Source organism: Pteronotus mesoamericanus, unplaced genomic scaffold, assembly GCF_021234165.1.
Source record: "Pteronotus mesoamericanus isolate MK-2021 breed Mesoamerican mustached bat unplaced genomic scaffold, CSHL_Meso_final contig_317, whole genome shotgun sequence".
NCBI lineage: Eukaryota > Metazoa > Chordata > Mammalia > Chiroptera > Mormoopidae > Pteronotus > Pteronotus mesoamericanus.
In genome coordinates, this window is record NW_026555133.1 from 4,526,287 (window position 1) to 4,545,791 (window position 19,505).

The 19,505-nt window shown below is 54.6% G+C and overlaps 1 protein-coding gene across 3 annotated transcripts in view; it reads right to left on the reverse strand.

Moving 5' to 3' along the window:
• RAP1GAP2 (RAP1 GTPase activating protein 2) overlaps positions 1–19,505 on the reverse strand; it is a 202,113-nt gene that overhangs the window by 77,173 nt on the left and 105,435 nt on the right. For all 3 annotated transcript variants that reach the window (XM_054575887.1, XM_054575886.1, XM_054575888.1), the window contains one exon: positions 17,696–17,780. In XM_054575887.1, coding sequence (XP_054431862.1) covers positions 17,696–17,780 — 85 coding nt within the window. The remainder of the gene's footprint in view (positions 1–17,695; positions 17,781–19,505) is intronic.

Consider the following 19,505-nt stretch of genomic DNA (forward strand, 5'->3'; position numbering starts at 1 on the left):
CAACTATCTGGGCTCTTCCTGTTAACACCTCCTCCACCCAGGACAACAGATTACTGGGGCTTCACTGGAGCCAGTCCCTGGCTTACCCCGTAGCAGGTTCTCATCAGATGTACTGGACTGAGAAAGGAATCGATCAATCAATGCATGTTTTTGTGCTGCAGGGCTTGGCTGAGCAAAGGGACAAGAAAGTCCCGGGAAATTGGTCACTTTGGAGGCGTGTGTTCCCTGTGGCCCTGAGGGATGCCAGCCCACCTCAGCTCTGGCAGCCCCTGAAAGACCCCCGCCTTCTCCTCCCCTGAGAGAGCTGGCAGGAGGAAGGCTGCGGGGCGCTTCGTTTCAGGCTAACCTGCAGGAAGCGGAGGTCTGCACGTTGCATGTTCTTTGCCTTCCTCATCTTCCAGTTAATGATTACCTAAATAAATGCTTTGGTCCCCAGTGATTCTAACAGTCCCCACGCTCCAACAGCCTCATTATACATATACAACCACGTGGGAACTTTGACACTAAACAGCTCTCTCCCCCATAAACCATATGTCAAATAACTCGGCTGTCCCACCCCCTTTTGCCAGCTGGGGCTGATGAATGGGGCACCGGGGCAAATGCAGACCCTGACAAGGTTTGGGGTAGGGCCCTCTGGCTGCCCATCCCAGGCCCAGCTGTTCAGGCTGAGAGGCTGCAGATACATTCACACCAACGAGTCCCGCAGCACCCACACCCAAACTAACAGCCACACACACGGATGGCACAGCGGAGAGCTCCCCAAACATTCACATTCACCCCCCCCCCACACACACACACAATAAACACTCAGGCAAACATACACACCCAGGCTTCAGGGAGGTTTATGGGCCCCCAAGGCCCAGCTGTGTACACCCTCCTACTATAAATAGCAGTCGCCTGCTGCTGCTTGCAATTTGTCTGCTCAGCGGTCCCCTCCTCAAAAGAAGCCAAGGAGGCACACAGAGGGAAGGAAGATGAAGTTAAAGACCTCAGCCCCTGTCTCACCATCCTCTTCCTTTTCTGCCGAGAGGTCTGTGCACCCAGTGGATGAGTCGGAAGCAGTGCTGGCGCCTGGCTCAGACGGCTGGTGCCATGTTCCGGACCTCACACTGACCCCGGGCAGGGCTGGAACAGCAGATGAGCCTGCCGTGCAGGGGTGTGCAACCAGGCAGCAGAGCCCTTTCTGACTGAGGAGGCAGCGCGGCCCCCACCTAGCCCTGCTCGCCCCTGAGCAGGTCTCCAGGGGCATCTGAGCGATGAGGTTAGCAGTGGACCCGTGGGTGGTGCCCCAGCTCCTGGCAACCTGACCCCCTGGGTCTGTCCAGCTGTCTTAGTCAGCAGCTGGTGGGCTGGTCGCTGCTCCCTGGTCCCCACCCCACCACCACCCCCTCTGGCTGACCATCTGGTATTGATTGTATCAGCCACAAGGGGGCCTGGTGAGCCACAAGGAAGGGGCAGACCCGCAGCTGGGGCTCCCCGCCACCCCCTGCAATGTGGATAAACAGAGCCAAGACAGGTGATTGCAAAGCAGTTCTATCGAAAGAGAGCTCTGACTTCTTACTGTGCCAGACACGCTTCCAGGCCCCAAAGAGCAGGCGAGGTGATGTGCCCTGACCCCAGCACACAGCCCCATCTTCACTAAATTGGGAGTTCCTTTGGCCACGCGGCTCTCCAAAGGGAAGGGTAAACTGGAGCCCAGGGAGTGACCAGTTTGAAAGGGCCACCAGGAAGTGAAATCATAACCCTGCTCTTCCAGGCCTTCAAAGAGGACAGGACGTGCCTCCTGGAGAAGGAAGGTGCGCCCTCTTTTGGGCTGAACCTGCGAGATGCACCCTGGGCACTCACCCTTGTCACCACCCTCCCCTGGAACCAGCTGTCCTGCCCTAGGAACACTGTGCCCACGCTGCGAAAGGAGCCCACTGCCTTTGCGAGGCAGGGCTGTCACGGCGTCCTGCCTGCCGGGAGGACAGACTCGCCTTGCACACGGAAGACCCTGCCTACAGCTAGAGTGGATGAGTGTCAGTCTTCCTACACACGGCCACTTGGGCCAGCGCCGTGGAATTCTGCACACCGTGAACGCCAGTCTTCCTGCCTCCATCAGCGACCGGTCTGGCCCCACAGCTCCCTGACATGCTCTTGTCAAAGTCACCAATGACCTCTGAGCTGCCAAATCCAAGGGGGACTTCTGCCCTCCTCTTCCTCTCTCCGCTCCGCTCCCTCCTCCTTGCAGCGTTCCCTCCTCTGGGCTCCGCAGCAGCCCTGCTCTCCCGGGTCTCCCTCCGCCCTCCGCCTGGGCTCCGGCTCCCCTAGAGGGCCTCCTCTCAGCTCTGTCTCCACTGCCCCCCATGCTATCCGCCCACCCTCCGGACTTAACACCATTCCTATGCTGATCCCCCCACATGACTATCCCTGACCTTGACCTCTCCTTGGACCTCACGCACACCAGCATCTCCAGATGCATATCTGATTTTTCCACCTCCCTGTCTCATGAGTTACTCAGACGTGGTGTGTCTAAGCTAGAGCCCCAGATCTTCCTCCCCGAACATTTGCAGGCTTCTCCAGCTCAGAAAAATAGGACCACACCCCACCCACTGCTCAAGACCCATCTGGGATGACTAGACACCCAGATTCCTCCCTGACCCTCACTTCCCAAGTCCAGTCCGTCAGCGCATCTGCTGTCTCAGCTTCCTCAACATAACCTGGATCCAGCCACTTCTCTCCATGCCCTCTGCTGATTTCCCAAGTCCAAGCCCCCTCCACTCTTTGTCCAGACGAGAGCAATGGCCTTCCACCTGACCTCCCTCCTTCCATTTGTGCTGATCTATAATCCGTTCTCCACAGGGCAGCCAGGCTGAAACTGCATCACTTTGCTGATGAAGATCTAAACCCCTCCCAAAGCCCACAGACCCAGCGTGCTCGGCCTCTCTGCCACCTCCCCTTGCTCATGCGACGCCAGCCACACAGGCCTCCTTTCTGTTCCTCAAAAGTAGTCTCTTCCTTGGTGCCAGTGCACTTGCCATTTCCACCATCCAGACACACCCCCAGTTCTCCACACGGCCCATCCTCCCAGCCTTCAGGGCTCAGCCTAGAAGTCCCCTCCCCTTGAGGCCTTCCTGGAGCGCCGGGGAAAGCCTCTCCTCCCTCCCACAGACCCTACTGTCCTCAGACAGCACCCTTCAAAAGATGGCCACCCAAACGGCATGGCTGCGTGAGGATCCGAAGCTGCTGCTGTTGATGACTTTCTTATACCTGCAGCCCACCTCCCCCACTGGCAGGTGAGCGCCCCAGGGCAGGGATCGAGTCTGCTGTGTCCCCGGGCCCTAAAGCGCCTGTAATCCAGGGCAGGCGTTCAGTGCACATTGGCAAAGTGAATGAAAGGATTTCACTGGCACTTCCACGTGGAAGGTGTTCTCCCGCAGGAGAGCAAGCAATACAAACTCTTGCTAGAGGAGCTGAGGGAAGGCTTCCTGGGGCAGGGGTGTCCCCGCGGTGCCTTGAGTGAGGAGCTTTGGGAAGAAGGAGCGGGCTGCAGGGTCGGGGAGAAGAATAGGCCTGAGCATGAAGCACGGGCACAAAAGAGTCAAACTCACGGGTTGTGGACCACCCATTACTGTCAAATGATCCCTGCCAGGGGCGGTCTTACTGGGACACCGTGCCACGGGCAGCCCACCAAGTGCCAGGAGACACCCCAGGCGGCCACTTGTGCACCTTCAGCTAAGAGGGCTCTGTCCCACTTCCCACCCCATACAGCTGCTAGGACCCCTGCTCCCCCTCAGGACACAATGAGACTGTCTGGGGACAAGCCACACGACACTCAGCATCCCGCATGGCGTTTTTGGGGCTCAACCAACTTAATGAGTGTCCCTTTAGCAGAACCAAGGCTAGCCTACAAAATGCCTTTCTATGAATCTGAAAAGTACACCCCTCCAGTAGAACAACTGGGAAAAGGTGTCCCTTCCTCTGGTCAGATGCAGTCCCTCGCGGGACACTCCGTTGGCCAGCGGGTCACCAATTTCAGCCCCCACTCATCCCTGTGCCGGGTGCCGGGCGCAGCGCACACCTTCCCCAGCAACCTCTCTGCAGTCGGGGCAAATTGGGACGAGCTGCACCAGAGCCCGGTGCCCCCGAAGCTCCGCCAGCTGAGGAGTGCAGGCCAGCCCCAGGGTGTCTCAGAAGTCTTGCCCAGGTGACCATGGCGACAGTCCCCATGGGGGCTGAAGCTCTAATTCACCCACTGCCTCCCTGTCCCTCACAACAGCTGAGAGTCAACTCCCAGAAGAGGCCATCTGGGTCTTGGTGCGGGGCCCCCACGCTCCTGGAGCGGGGAGAAGTGCAGATCACCGGTGGGCTGGTGGGCCCTGCGGGTGTTTGCCTACCCAGTAATGCTGAATTGTAAACATGTGTGCCTGTTTACTTTCCCTGCCAGAGCCCCGCCGGCCGCCTCGCAACCAGGCAACGCTATCTGACCTGAGGGACAAGGAGGGGACTTTCTGTGCCAGGCAGGTCACCTGGAGAGGGTTATCTCAGCACAATGAGGTGCCTCCCTCCCTTCCCACGGGCCTTCCCACCCACACCCCTCAAAGACCCTGGGCCCACACGACAGACAGTGCACCCTATCGGGAAGAGGCAGAAGGCGGTCCTGGGGACAGAAGTAGTGGCACTGTTAGAAAGGGACAGGAGCGGATCACTGGGATTAGGTGTCACGATTGAACTGGTGGGCAGCTTTGCTGTTTCCCTGCCAGCCGAACTGGGAGCCAGGAGGCTGAAATTGCAGCAAGAAAGATTCAGGTTAGACGGGAAGAAGATGAAAACGTGTGACCGGAGGCGGTCAATGGCCAATCCTTTCAAGAAGAGACTGGACAACTTCAAAGCAGGGCTGGGCAAAGCTCGTGTATGTCCTTTTTTTTTTTCCTCCATGAGGGGTTATCTTTCCACCTAGAAAGGGGATCAGCAAGCTGCTGACAAAAGCTGACAAAACCAAGGCCAAATCTCAGCTCTAGATTGACAGCATGGGTGTTGAGTGGCCTTCTTTTCTCTGCAGAAAACATGCCACACGCCTACCCTTTAAACCCTATGGTCCAGGGGGCACCTTTGGAAACCAATGGTTGGTCACAGGCTCACAAGGGAATAAAATAAGGCCGACAGAGTCAGTGACAGAATCACGGGGTCCCACAGAAGAAACGGCCTACTGTGGGTTTCCACAGGAAGTGGGTTTAAAAAAATCCCCCATTTAACAGATGAGGAATCCGGGTCTAACAAAGCCCAGCCTCGCCCACTGAACCATGAAGGTAGCTTGACCTTGTCACGGGCTGAAGAATGCCCCCCTCCAAGATGCTCTTATCCGAACCCTCAGAACCTGTGAATATGTGAGGCTTTTTGGCAGCAAAGGAGAGTTAAGGTTGCCGATGAGCTGATCCTGAGGTGAGAGGAGGGGCTGGATTACCCAGGTGGGCTACGTAATCACAGGAGCCCTTATCATGGGAAGCAGAAGAGAGAGAGCCAGAGAGGCGGCAGAGCGAGGGCCTGGCTCAGAGGTTCCTGCCGTTGAGGACAAGGAATGGGGCCAAGGGCCAAGGAAGGCAGGCGGCCCCAGAAGCTGGGAAAGGCCCGGAAATGGTTTCTCCCTGAGAGGCCCATTTCAGGGTTCTGACCTCCAGAACCGTTAAGATAAGTCTCCATTGTCTTAAGCCGCTAGGTTTGTGGTCATCTGTTTCGGCAGACACAAGGAACGAAGGCAGGCCTCCTGACAGGTACGTGTCCAGCAAGACTTCGTGGGCGGAAGGACCCTCCACACCTCAGCTCCATGCCTCTGACCGGCAACCTTTCGCTGTTCCTCAGAACTGAAGCACCCTGGGGCGCATACTCATCGTCTGGGGTGCCCTTTATTTTGGCATTTGGGTAACTGCCTTACAGCTTTTGACTCATCTTCAAGAAACCAGCTGTGGACTCCTTACCTGCACCGGCCCAGGACGCACACAGCAAGGGGAAAGGCGGCTGCCCCAGGGGGTAAAGGGCCACACCGGGCCCACGGGACTCGGGGCACTGCCTGTCCATGACGACCCCGGCTGGGCTGATGCCCTGGGAGGCCTGGCTTCCTAGTTCCCACCTCAGCCGCCAGCACTAGGTGCCCCCAGGCCCTGGATCCCCAGCCCGCCCTGCTGTCTGGGTGGCAGGGCCCAGCCCTGACACTTACTGGACCCTCCCAGGCTTTTGAGACCCGCCTTCCTGCTCCTCAAATCTGACCACGGTTCCTGACCTGCTTCCTGCTTCCCCATTCCCAATCCTGGGATTGAAGGGATGAACCTTAGGGCACCCAGACCCCAAGAGCCCTCTCCTCCTGGGGAAGAGGCAGAAGAGCATCCTGCATGGGTTTCCTGTCTTCCTGCGGCTCCCCGGGCAGCCCCGCCTCCACGCCCGCGCAGGGACCGCTGCAGCACTCCGTGGAGGCTGCGTCCCATCTTGGACTCGCTCGCAGAGCAGCCATCCCACCCTCCAAGAGTAGAGATCATACCTTCCTGGTTCAATAAAGGGTCACCAGGCACACGGAGATGGAAATAAATAAGCCACAGATCCTGCCTCCTGTCTCCCACAGCCCAGCCCTCCTAACCAGGGAACAAGCACCGCAAAGGGACACTCAAATGTTGTCCTGAACCCCATCTGCATGTCCACGGAAGGGTGAGGCCAAGGAACCATGAGGGAATCCAGCGGGAGTCTCAGCATCACCCTGACCCTCAGTGCATCTCTGGGGCAAGATGTAATTCTGGTCTCCGCTGAGCTCGAGCCACCCGCCACAGCCAGCCCCTGGGAAGGGAGAGCTCTGGGAACAGCAGCAAGGCATCGGGCAAAGGTCCTAAACCCAGACACCTTCAGGAGTCAGGAAGGATCTAAGGCAAAGTAGGAGTTGGAGAGAACACACCCCTCCCCACAATATTGAAATGAATTTCTGAATATCACGTTGGTCAAACAAAGTGCATCTGGGGACAGTTTGGACCCAGGCCTACCAGCTAGTGACCCTCAATGAGGCACACTCAGCTCCTCCACCTCACCTCTCTCAACCCCTCTCCTTCCTTCTTCCCCGCTCCCTCCTTCTATTCTTTCCCTTCTCCACTCTCCTGGCCTCATCTACCCCTCGCTTCTGGCTTCCCACTGAGAGCCAACCAGCCATCATATTCACATCTGACATTTCAGATACTTCTCGGTCCTGCTGCCAAATCAAAGCAGCTCAGCCCGTGTCATTTGCTAACAAAACCAATTCACTCCCCCAACAGAGCTCGGCTTGATTTCCCGTTCACTGAGCGCGGGTTCTGGCACATCCCTTCCTGGGGCTGGAGGTGCAGAGGCCCCTGGGCCCGGCCTCCAAAGCAGCAGTTCACACCCCGTGCCGCCTCCCCTCCAAAACCATCTGGGCCTCCTATTTCAAAACAGGGAGCCAACCACTAAGGATAAAGTTGAAACAACCTTTAGTAAACACAAAAAAAATTTATGTCTCCACAGTCCAAGTTGTTGTTTAATCTTTCACCTCATCTTCAGAAGACTCATAGGAATAACTAGCTCCTACAGAGAGGAAACATTTATCTAAACTTCAGCAATTCCTTCTGAGCCGTCAGGTATTTTTTTCACTGGTTAAATGCAAGTAATATTGAATTTATTTTTATTACAAAGGAACACAAACAGTGCAATCCCATTGATTTATGCCTCTCTCTGTGTATGATGCCAAGATGTCTGGATGCTTAGCAAATGGTAAAGATGAACATGTCTGGTTGGTAGAATTATTGTGGGGTTTTTTGTTTTTTACTTTCTCTGTACTTTTCAATTGCTTAAATTTTTATAATAAGCAATGTATCATTTTATTTAAAAATCAGGTGAGGGGCTGCTCTTTATTTGCAAAAAAAAAAAAAAAAAATCTTCCAAAAATTCTCTAAGAAAAATACTGGGCTTTTTGTTCAATGCCACATTCTCAAGATTGTACCCATCAATGAGGATTCATAAATCACCTAGTATGAGTATTTATGAAGCACCGCCACTAAGTGTTTATGAAGCATCACCCACGGGCCCCTCTGTGCCAGGCCCCGTGCCAGGAAGGATGGGAAGAACACGCCCTGTCCCCTTAGGGCATGAGCCGGGTCCTCCCAGCCCTGCCCCCTGCAGCGCCTGCCCCATCACACGCACAGCCCTGCGATCTCAGTTGAATGACATCCAACTACACAAGGGTGAGCAGGTGCCAACACAGCTTCTGGGCGTCACCAAGCTCCCACCAGGAGCTCCAGAGAAGGGGCAACCCCTCATACAGCGGGTTAAATGATGTCCCCCCACCCAAAAAATATATGTCCATGTCCAGGTGCCTTCCAATGTGATCTGATTTGGAAAAAGGGTCTTTGTGGATCTAATTAAGACTCGAGATGAGATCCCGGTGGATCCAGGTGGGCCCTAAATCCTTACAAGGGACCCCAAGAGCAGAGACAGTGGGGAGAAGAGAAGGCTATGTGAAGACAGAGGCCGAGTATGGAGTCTCCAAGCCAAAGGAATGCTGGGAGCCACCAAAAGCTGGGAGAAGCAAGCAAGGGCCTCCTCCTCCAGTGTCTCTGGAGGGAGCCTGGCCCTGCCGATAGCCCAGCTTTGGACGTCCAGCCTCCAGCACTGTGGGAGGATGAATCTCTGTCGTCTCAGGCGGCCAAGTTTGTAGTCATTTGTTACAGCAGCCCCAGGAAATAAATAGCCACCCCAAGGCCTGAAACTCTATCTCCACCCTTAGCAGGGAATCTGCCAGGGGTCCATGGGCAAAGGCCAGCAGGAGAGGGACACGCAGCAGGTACCTACCGGGGCCCAGTATCGCTTCAGAAACAAACACAGACTCCCCCATCCACTGTCCCCTAAAGCCCCAGATACACTGGGTTTGAGTGTCAGGCAAATCCCACGCAGGCATGAGGGCAGGGGTAGAGTCTGGCAGGACACCTCCCCTTGAGCCGGTCTCCGTGAGGAAATATCTAAGGCAGCTGGAACCGAAGAGTGGGATAATCAATGAAACCACCCCACAAGCGTGTGGCTCATGGCGCAGCATAACGACCAATAGCATCCATTACATACCAATACACAGGGTCCGGTAGAAGTAATGCCTGCTTGAGTAAGGTTGGTAGGATAATAATATGGGTGTAATAATTTATAGTTTTGAACATTTCACCTAAAATGTCATATGGTGTGCTTGAATGTGATATTGTTATGTTACAGAATTACATGCTTATGATTTTATAGTAAAAGATTTTGTAATAAAAAAGGAGCGTTATGTGTGCCGGACCCCGTATGATACCTGTATGTGCCTGGTACTTCTGAAGCCCTTGCCCACCTGCTTCCTCCAGTAATCTCCAAAGCAGCCCTATAGGGTGGCCTCAGTTCTGCAAATAAATAAACCGAGGTTCGTAGGTGACTGAACTGCCTCGTTGGTTACTAAGTCCCAGGGCCAGGCCCAGGCCTCTGTGCACCAGACCCGCCACAATCCATCAAGAAAAACAGGACCCAAAACAAGCAGGAAGTCGTGGAGCCAGGGGCTAAGTCAGGGGAGGTCGCGGGTCAGGCCTTCAAAGGCAGGTAGCATAACTAGGGCTACAGCAGCGTGGGAAACAGCCTGAGGAGATGCCCTGAACGCCAAGTGCCCTATCAGGGCACAAGATCAGTGTCTCTCAAGAAATATAGAAGTTTTAATATTAGCCGCAGGCAAGAGGAGTTAGGGAAGGAAACTTCTGATGGGGACAAACAGATCATTAAATACATTCTCAGGCCAACCTTGGGACCCTCCATAGCCTTGAATTGTCCAGGTCTCCACTCAGTCTAACCCCCAAATCCTTTATGAAGACCCTGGCCTCGCAGGGTCTTCCTGTCACTCAGTGACCGCCTGGACTGCGAGGCCCGATTGGCTCGGGCAGCCTCACTACAGGAAGTAGGAAAGGGATCCAGTAGGGCGCGCTCTCCCTGACGGCCCCTCCCAGGGCGTCTGAGCTGCTGCGCGAGACCTTTGTTTCAGCCTTTCCCCAGCACCTCGCTGTCATCCAGGCCTCTCAGGCAGAGTTTTGGGTGGAATCCACAGGGCTCAGGTGGGGCCAATCACACACGAGGCAATTTCAGTTTTTATGCATTGGACATGCAGAAGCACCTCAGCCGTGGGGACCCAGCAGGGCTGGAAATCAAGGAGTCCTGGGAAGAAACTGTATTAACAGCAGAAAAACCAGTGTACTTCTTCCTTCCAAACTTTCCCTCTCAGCAGTGCTGTTCTCTGGGGGAATAATAACGACTAACATTTCCGCCACACATGCCACGTGCCTCTGTTCTAAGCCGTAAACTTACATCATTTCAATTAGTCCCACTGCAACCACATGACACAGGTTCTCTAATATTTCTGTTGTACAAGCAAGGAAACTGAGGCAGAGAGGAGTTACACAGCCAGAAAGTGGTAAAGCCTTAAGCTGAGGCAGACTGGCCCAGGAACTGCTGCGCTCTTAACTACTCATTAATATCGCTTCACCTTTTTGAGACAGAACCTCAAAGGGATCCGGATCCAGGTCAAAGGAACTGAATTAGTCTCCGAGGCGGGGGCCGGGTCGGGGGGGGGTAGACCGTGTGGCCTGTCAAGGGGAAAGGGAGGTGCATTGGAGAATCAAAGGAGAAGGGAAGCAGGTTCCCAGAGGGAGCATTCTGGAAGCCCAGCTGGCTTGTTCCCCAGCACAAAGGAGAGAAGGAACAAGGCCCAGGTGGCCTGGAGGCCTAGGCTGGGCTCGGGCTTCATCAGCAATTTCTAGTCTCTTCTATGAGGCCTCTGGCTCCAAAGGCCCGGGCCCAGGGTTACATGGGAGCCGGCAAGGGACTCTCACGTGCTAGAGGCCCCCAGTTCTCTAAGGAAAAGCCCCAACTGTTTCTCAAGGGCAAGAACCACATCCACATCATCATCATCTTTATCATTACCATCATCATAACTGTCATCATCATCTTAACCACTTATTGAGCACCTACTACGTGTGGTCACTCCGCCAGCTACTTCATGGCTTACCTCACTCCTCGCACCTACTCCCCTGGGTGGCCATTGTCCCTACTCCACAGGTGAGGAAATTGAAGGTCAGGAAGATTAAGTAACGTGCTCCAGTGGCGGTGTGGAGTAGTGAATAAGACAGCACAGGCTTGGGAGTCGCACAGACAGACCTAACTCCAAATCGTGGCTCTGCACTCACCCGGCTGTGGGATCTTGAGCAAACAACCTCTTCTGACAATTTCAATCAGAGATGCCAGAAGTAATTCATCTCAAATGTCAACTCCAAATGCCTGGCCCTGGCTGCCTGCAGTGTTTGGTGGACAGGACTCTGACCCACATCCAAACTCATGGGAAAGAGCGCCGTGATCAATTACAGGTAGCTGCCATAGGGGCAGGAGGGTGGAGAGACAGCGCAAGTGTCACCTATTTGCCATCCCTCATCTAGAGAAACACCACAGCTTACAGAGACAGTTATACAAATACATGGGTACACTTATACAGTCAGTGGGTTTTTGACTAAAGTACCAAAGCAACTCAATGTCTTTTCAACAACTGGATATCCATATGGGAATAAATGGACCTAGACCCCTATATCATGCTATACACAATTCAATTAAATTGACATGGACCTTAGGCCTTTAGCTAAAATTATAAAACTTCTAGAAGAAAATATTTGTGATATGGAATAAGCAAAGATTTCTTAGGAAACAGAAAGGTATGGACATAAAATGAAAAATCTCCATAAATTAGACATCATCCAATGTAAAACTTCTGCTCATCAAAGACACTGTTAAGAAAAGAAATAAACTTGTATCCAGAATATGAGAAGAATGCCGACAAGAAGACAAACACCCCAATTTTCAAGGAGGATGAGGGGGAAAAAAGGAACTGTAAGAATGATCAACAAGCACATGAAGATGTGCTCAACATTAGTCATCAGAAAAATGCAAATTAAAACCACAGGGGTGTGAAATACCCCTACACTCCCACTCAAATGGCTAAAATTAAATAAATTGACAATGGCAAATGTTGGCGAGGATGCAGAGCAGTCAGAACTCTCACAACATTGCCCTGTAGGAATGTAAAATAGTACCACCAACTGGCGAAATGCTTGGTAGTTTCACATATTGATAGTTCAACATTCAACATTCGCCTAGCATTTGACCCAACCATTTCTCTCAGGTATTTACCTAAGAGAATACCTAAGAGAAATAAAAATACATGTACAAAACAATAAAATTATACCAGAATGCTCATGGTATTTGGTTATGCCTTACAGCCAGAACTGGAAATAACCTAAATATTCCTCAATAGGACAATAAGCAAACTGTGGTGTATTCATACATACAAAAGAACACACTACTGGCACACTCAGCAGCATGGGTGACTCTCACAGAAATTTGGCTGAGCTGAACACCATGGTGTACATACTATATGATTCCTTTTAAATTAAGTTCCAGAACAGGCAACACTAATTTTTAGTGAAAAAAATCAGAACACTGGTTGCTTGGGAGGGTTGTGGGTGGAAGGGATTGTCTATGAGGACATAAGGAGCTTCACAGACATGTGCATGTGTGCGTGTGTGTGTGTGTGTGTGTGTGTGACATGTGGGTGGCAACAATGTCCTATATCTGAGCTAAAACAGAGGATGAGTCGCATGGGGATATCTTTTAACAAAAGTATACAGTTAAGACTTATGCATTTCAATGTATGTCAATTTTTTTTAAATCTGGTTATACCTAAAATAACTTGCAAGAAGTGCAAGCTGGTGAGCCTTAAAACATGAGCAAAATCAGGGACACTATACATATGTGCAGATGTGCGCACATGAGGGGTGGGTCCACGCAGGCATCTCCATGGTCCTGACACCTCCAAGGTGCAGCCCCACAGATGCAGGCCAGGTAAAGCCCCCCGCTTCACGTCTGCACTGCCCTTGGGCTCCCCTGACCACTGGCCTCTGTGAAATCAAAGGGCTCCTGGGATGTGGGTCCTGAGGAGGTGGCACCAGGACAGGTGACATAAACAGGGTCTATGTGGAGACCAGAGACGGCTCTCCAGGGCCCACAGAGCATCAAGAATAGAACCGGCTAAACCTCCTGCACTGGTGCTAACGGGGAGCAAATATTTGTCTTTCTCCATCCCCTTCAAGGGACCGGGAACCAAACCTCCTTACCAGGGTCCCGGAGCCCTTCCTGCCCCCGCCCGAGGAGGCTCCCAGCGTCCTTCCCACAAATGCCCCCTCACCTTGTCCATACTAAGTTGGTAGACCTGAGAGGGGCTGACACATCTCACTCAACCCTTCCCAGAGTGGCCAGGAGACGGGGCAAGAACCAGCCACACAGCGAAGAGATGGCATTGGGCCCGGGGCTGTGTTATGAGCTGGAAGGGAAAGCCCAGCCCGCCCCCAGGGTGAGGGCCTGGCCGCTGCGCAACTGGTGAGCCTGGGAGGGCGGGAGGAGAAGATTAGCCCAGCTCTGCCCAGAGGGAATGGAGACAAGGCTCCTTTGACCTCCGTGGTCTTCCCTACCATCTGGACACTTGCACCCCTGCCTGACCCACCTCTGAAGGTTTCCTAGGCATTTGTGACTCGTGAAGAGCAAAGGACCAAGGAAGCAAAGAAGGAATGAGACTTTCTGCTCCTCTTGCCTGCAGAGGAACACCAGGCCTCCTCATCCCCCCCCCGGAAAGGAGAGGGCCTGCAGCAGGGGCCGCCCTCAGACGCGCACGAAGCGGTGTGGAAAAGACGGAGCAGGGTCACCTCTCGGCTGACCTGGCCCGCCCTGGCCTAGTGGGGTTCCAGGGCCACTGTGATGGTTCAGATCAAGGTCACATCCAGTCCCAGCATTGTCACCTTCAATGAAACACTCTGCACACTTATTGTGAGCTGGAGGACAACCAGGAGAGTCAGCCCCAGCCACTTCCCTTCACGAAGCCCAGGAGAGCTGTTGTGCACGGTTGGTCCCACGGGGGCTGGCCCAACCCCCCCTGCTCGCCATTAGGGCCCCTTCCCGCTCCCCCACCAGCCTCCCCACGAAGCTGTCCTCACTCCTCTCCATCCCACTGAGTAGCCACATGACACACTTGAGCTTGTCACATGCTGAGCCATATGGTTTCTTCTGCTCCATTAAGGCTCCCTGTAGACAGCAAGTTCTTTGAAGGGTGAAGACTGCGGCCTGGGTTTGACCCCACGGAGCCCAGTGCAATGCTGGGCACACGGGGCCGGCCCTCCCTAAATGCCTGTGGACCCGTTTGGGCAGGAAACCCAGATCATAAAACATGTGGGCCTGGAAACAACCCACAGCATTCCCAGGGAGAGAGCCCCAAACCCCTCTCCCAGCCCGCCCGGCACCATCCTCTGCTCGAGTCCTGGCTGGGAACTGGGCTCTCATTCAGCCCATCTGCTCAGTATCGCTTTGGTTGCTTTTTCTCAGTTTCATATTAGGGGAAAAAAAAAAATCCCCCTGAAAAACACAAACAGCAAAGAGCTGGGGGAGGATGAGGACCGGTTGCAGCAAGCCCCGCATTGGGGGGCCGTGGCACTGGGGGCGGGGGGCAGGCTTCTCCACAGGAGGCCCGCAGGCCCTCCCCAGTGGGGGAAGCGGCGAGAAGGGCTGTCCCTGCGTGCGCGTGCACACGGTGCGATGAGACGAGCACTTCGCCAAAAATAGTTTGGGTCTTCGAATTTAACTAAATCTGCTGACGATAACGGGAGCCCAAGTACCTCCAGTGGGACCTCAGGCGAGTCATCTCCCACCCAGTCTATCCGTGAAGGAAAGGGATCATCCATCTCTGACTTTCTGTGACTCCCAAGCTAATCAATACTAAAGGGGTGCGCCTGCTACCCCCGCCCAACCCGCACTGCCACGGCCAGGGCGCAGCAGGCAGGCCCTCGCCCTCCCTCTGGGTCACTCCCTCTCAGAGAAGGGCTGTACCATTTGCCCAGTTGCTCCAAACCTGGGGCCACCTTGCCTCCCACCTCTCCCAAATCCTCGTATCTCACCAATCTACCTCCTAGGGAATCTGAGGTCAGACCACACTTCCAAACGATGCAGAGAGTCTTCCAAGTCAGGCTTCCTTCCGCGCCTCACCGGACTCCTGCGGAGCCCTCTCAACCCGTCTGCCCCGCCCCACTTTGCTCCTTCTACACACTCTCCACGCAACAGCCAAGGTGGCTTGTTCAAAAGTCCCATCATTTTACTCCTCTGGCTGAAATCTTCAATGATTTCATGGCCTTAGTTAGGAGAAAGCCCAAAATCTTGAAGGGCCTGACTCCATGTCCCTAACTGTGGACACTCTGGCCGTCCTGCCCTTCTGGCTGGAGAAACCCTCTCTGTCCTGCCTCAGAGCACATCGGAGCCACCAGCAGTGCCTCTGGGGCTGTACAGCACGTACGAACGGGAATGTCGGTAAAATGCAGACTCCGATCCGGCCACCTGGAGTGGGGGCCTTTCCGCATCTCTAAGGCGCTCCCAAATAAGGCCGGTGTTAGCAGGCTCATGGCCTGACTATGCCTTTGCCTAACAAAGTCCTACTCACCTCTCAGGGTTCAGCTTCAAAATCAGAGAGGCCCTACCCGACACTCCATCCACAGACTTCACATTGCCCCCCATTATGCTCGGCTTCTCCTTTGGAACAGTCATCACACCTAACTGCTCATCCCTCGTTCTTAAATTTAGTTTTTTGACTCTTATCTCCCAAGCTAGGCTACAAGCTCTAGAACATGGACCACCTCAATGTCTCACTCACTGTTAAGTCCCCAGCACTCAGCACATGGTCAGCATTTGTAGTAAAAAGCTGTTGGTCTTGCCTGTCTGCATTCACTTTCTCTTCTCACAGTAACACCTCAGTTTTCCTTTGAAGAGCCACCCCTCTCCCACTCGTGGCTCTTAGAGTGTAGGCAGTGGACGTGAGACCCAAGTCCGGCCAATCGGAGCCTTCCATCTCTCTGGTTGCAGTGCTTGGTTCAGAGATACACATGTGACCTAAGACAGGCCAATGAGCTTCTCCTGGAACTTGTGTTCGAATTACTAGGGAAAAGAGAATCTTCGCTGGAGTTACTTAGCAAGTAGGAGCAACTGTCACATTCCTGTCATCAGAGACAGAGTTTGACAAGGAATGAAACCAATACAGAAGAGAGGTGGAAAGGGACAGATTTCATGGATGCGGCCATGCCTGGAGTCTGTTCTTGCCATTACAAAGTCAATAAAGTCCCTTTTATGCTTAAGCCAAAGTGAACTATGTTTCTGTCACTTGAAATCAAAAGTCTTGACTAATACAACATTCAAATAAATATTGGGTGTTGAGTGAATTAAATAAGTATGTGAGTAATTAACAACTTCCAAGAGAACTCAGTGTCTCTCCCCAGGAAATTTTCAGAGTCTTCCCTGCAAAACCCTGCCACCCATGAGCACAGAGACCAACGTGCGAAAACTCACAATGGCGTGAGTTTCCTGTCTCGGGATTCTCAGGACTACCCCATGGAAACAAGCCACCACATCACCTGGCTCAGGTGCCAGCATTGCGACCAGGCTGACGAAGGCAGTCTAGCTTTCCGTGCCCCGGGCACCCTACCAGGAGGAGAGCAGAGCTGTCTTCGGTCAGCCTATTCCCCACCCGCTCCTGAATCCTATTCCAACGCGGGCTGGCTGCCACTCAGTGATGTTACCCCTCAGCGCAGACCACACAGCTCTGTGCTTGGGGGGCATTCAGTATGGGGTGATCACGGAAAGATGGTTTTATTTGCTTCCCTTGGGGGTATCACTTTGCAACAGATTAGGCCAGGGAAGAGGGGGTGCAACAGAGAGCAAAAGAGAAGAGCCCTAATTATCTGCCTGTGAGTCACCTCACAGCAGAGCTCCAGGACAGAGATGGAGACTGGCCTCAAAGTCCCCTCAGAGGACTCAGGAGGCAGATGACTTCTTCAAAGCTAGCCCTCACCTGGCACACTGCCTGAGGGCCACATCAGGTGTGTGTGGCCATCCCCATAGGGGGGACTGAAGGGTAAAGGGGAAAGGGCACACTGGGAGGGGGGTGCTGCCCCCTCGGCTCCTTTGCAGGAATGAGAGGGGCCCAGGCCTGGGGTCCTAGGATGTGGTCTCCTAGGGAAGAGACTTGTGAATAAAGTGTAAATTGGAAAAGAAGTACTGGCTCCCCAGGACCTCTAAGGCAACTGTCCCACAGGGACTGGGGTGGCAGGGCCCAGGGAAGAAAGCCAGTCAGAGGCAGGGAGACCAGCAGGCAAGTTCCATTCAAGAGCCAGGAAGGTCCCAGCCCACAGAGCCCCTCCTTCCCCGCCCCCAGGCCCTGGCAGCCCTTCTGGACAGGAGCCCCTTAAGGCACTCGTCTGGGGCTGCATTCTAACCCTGCCCCACTCACTCCTGCCTGGGCCCCCTGCTCCGGAGCCCCACGGTTCCACAAGGCCTCTCACTAATTACCAAGCACCGCGCTGAGCCCGCTCCGCCCCGGCCTGTGTCCTCACGGCGCCCTAACACCCCTGCGTCTCACAGTCACAGGCTCCTCCTGCGCTGCTGAGCTCATGTGAACACTGTTCCGGAGGGGCCCGGGCCTCCGTGGCCCCCACTGGGACAGCCCCGCTGGGGCTGCCAGAACAAAGCAAAGCCTTGAGATTCCCCGCCCCCCCCCCACCCCGCCGCTGCCACTTACCAACTCTAAGCCTCTTACCTTCATGGTGGGAGGCGCAGTGAGAGGAGGGGACAGCGACCGGTCTGGGAGAGTCACATCTGAGCTGTTGGCCAGCTCCTGCTTCCTGTAAGGAGGCCACAGAACACAGAAGAGGTGAGTAAGGGCCCGCCTGTACCGTCCCCTCTCTCCTCTAAAGCGGCAGGACTTGGGGACACAGTCGAACACACGCTGCGTGAAACTAGAGTGGGGTGCATTTCTTTGCTGGGAGGTAGGAAAATCTAAAGCAGGGCTACATCAAGTGCAGCCCCCGCTCCAGAAGCATCATCATCACCTGGGCCCTGCGAGAAATGCAAATTCTCAGGTGCACACCAGGCTCTCCGGCGACTGGGCCCGGGAACCTGTGCTTTGACAGTCTCTCCAGGCGGTTCTGACGCAGGCTGAAGTGTGAGAACCACAGAGCTAAAGAGAACCAGGCTGGGGCCGGGGTGGGAAAAGAAGGGGAAAGGGGTAAACATTTCCCATTCATCCTCCTTGGGGCCCCTTGCCCTTCACAATCACACACCCCCGCCCCGGCCAGACAGCTGACCCTGGGGGGACAGGCTGCCGGGGGTACAAGCTGCAGGTAAGACTTATTTTAGTCCATGTGGGCTAGGACCATGGAGAGACAGCTAAACAGAGTTGTGTCACCATGACAACATGACTGCGACAAGTTCGCTGCTCTCACACTCCCCACTTTCCATCTGGCCCTCGCTGGTGACCAGGGAGCGCTAGTTTGCCGTCTGATCACCAGGCAGAATGTTTGCAGTAGGATAAGGCTTCAGAACAACGGTTACGCAACAGGGCCAGCTGGGAAGAACCTGGGGGAGTCCCCAGACAGACGAGGGACTCTGGTGTCCTGGACATGCCCTAGTTATCTCCTGGGACAGGAAGGAAGGCAAGAATAACAGCAGTTAGAGCCTGAGAGGACAAGGATGAGCCATCCAAGCCCCAACTTTGTAACCGTTTCCTTTTCCAGAGCCTCAGCCTGAAGCAGCTGAGTCAGCCCAACACCTGGTCCCACTTAAGTGACCAAAGCGTCTCTTCTGCCAACTTGAGAGAACGCTTCTGCACTCCTTTCCAGCCCACATACGGCCAAGGGGAGCAGCAGCCCCAGCCCCAACCTCGTTCACGAGAGAAGCCCACTCCCTGCAGGGCCCAGCCCCTCCCCCCCCGCCCCCCCCCCTCGCCTTTCCAGAGCGAGCCCTTGCCCTGGGGCCTGGCCACCACCCGACCCGGGCGCTGCTCAGCCCGACAAGCCCAGTCTAAGAAACCAGGCCAGGTGCCATAGGGCCCTGTCCACCCTGACACCTGCCCACCCTGCGGCCTGTCCTCTACGACACACACTAAGGAGGCTACACGAACATCTGGCCTGGAGAGGATCCACGTGACCCCATTAACCTCAACCCTGCCCATTCCCCCTCTCTGCTTCCCCTTCTGCCTTCCTCCTCCTTTTTTCCTGTGCCTTGGCCTCACTCTGATGGCTGGAGAGGGGGTCTCCTCCCCCTGATCCAAACTGTAACTAGCTCAAGAACCAGCAGGGCTGAGACTTGGCACGCGTGCACACGTGCTCACGTGCACACAAACGAGTGTGGCTTCCTCCAGCTCTCAGCCAGAGCCACCAGCCTCCCTTCCCCCGCGGGGTCCAGCCCGGCTGCTCTGGCCCTCACCTGCCTGCGGACCTGGCAGAGCTGGGTCCTGCCACTCTGACCGCCGTCCCACAAGCAGCCATTGCTCCTCTTCTATGGGCCTGCACCCCTGCGAGCCACGGTGGGGGGAAAAGGGAAGGAAGGGAGAGTGACCGAGGATGGGG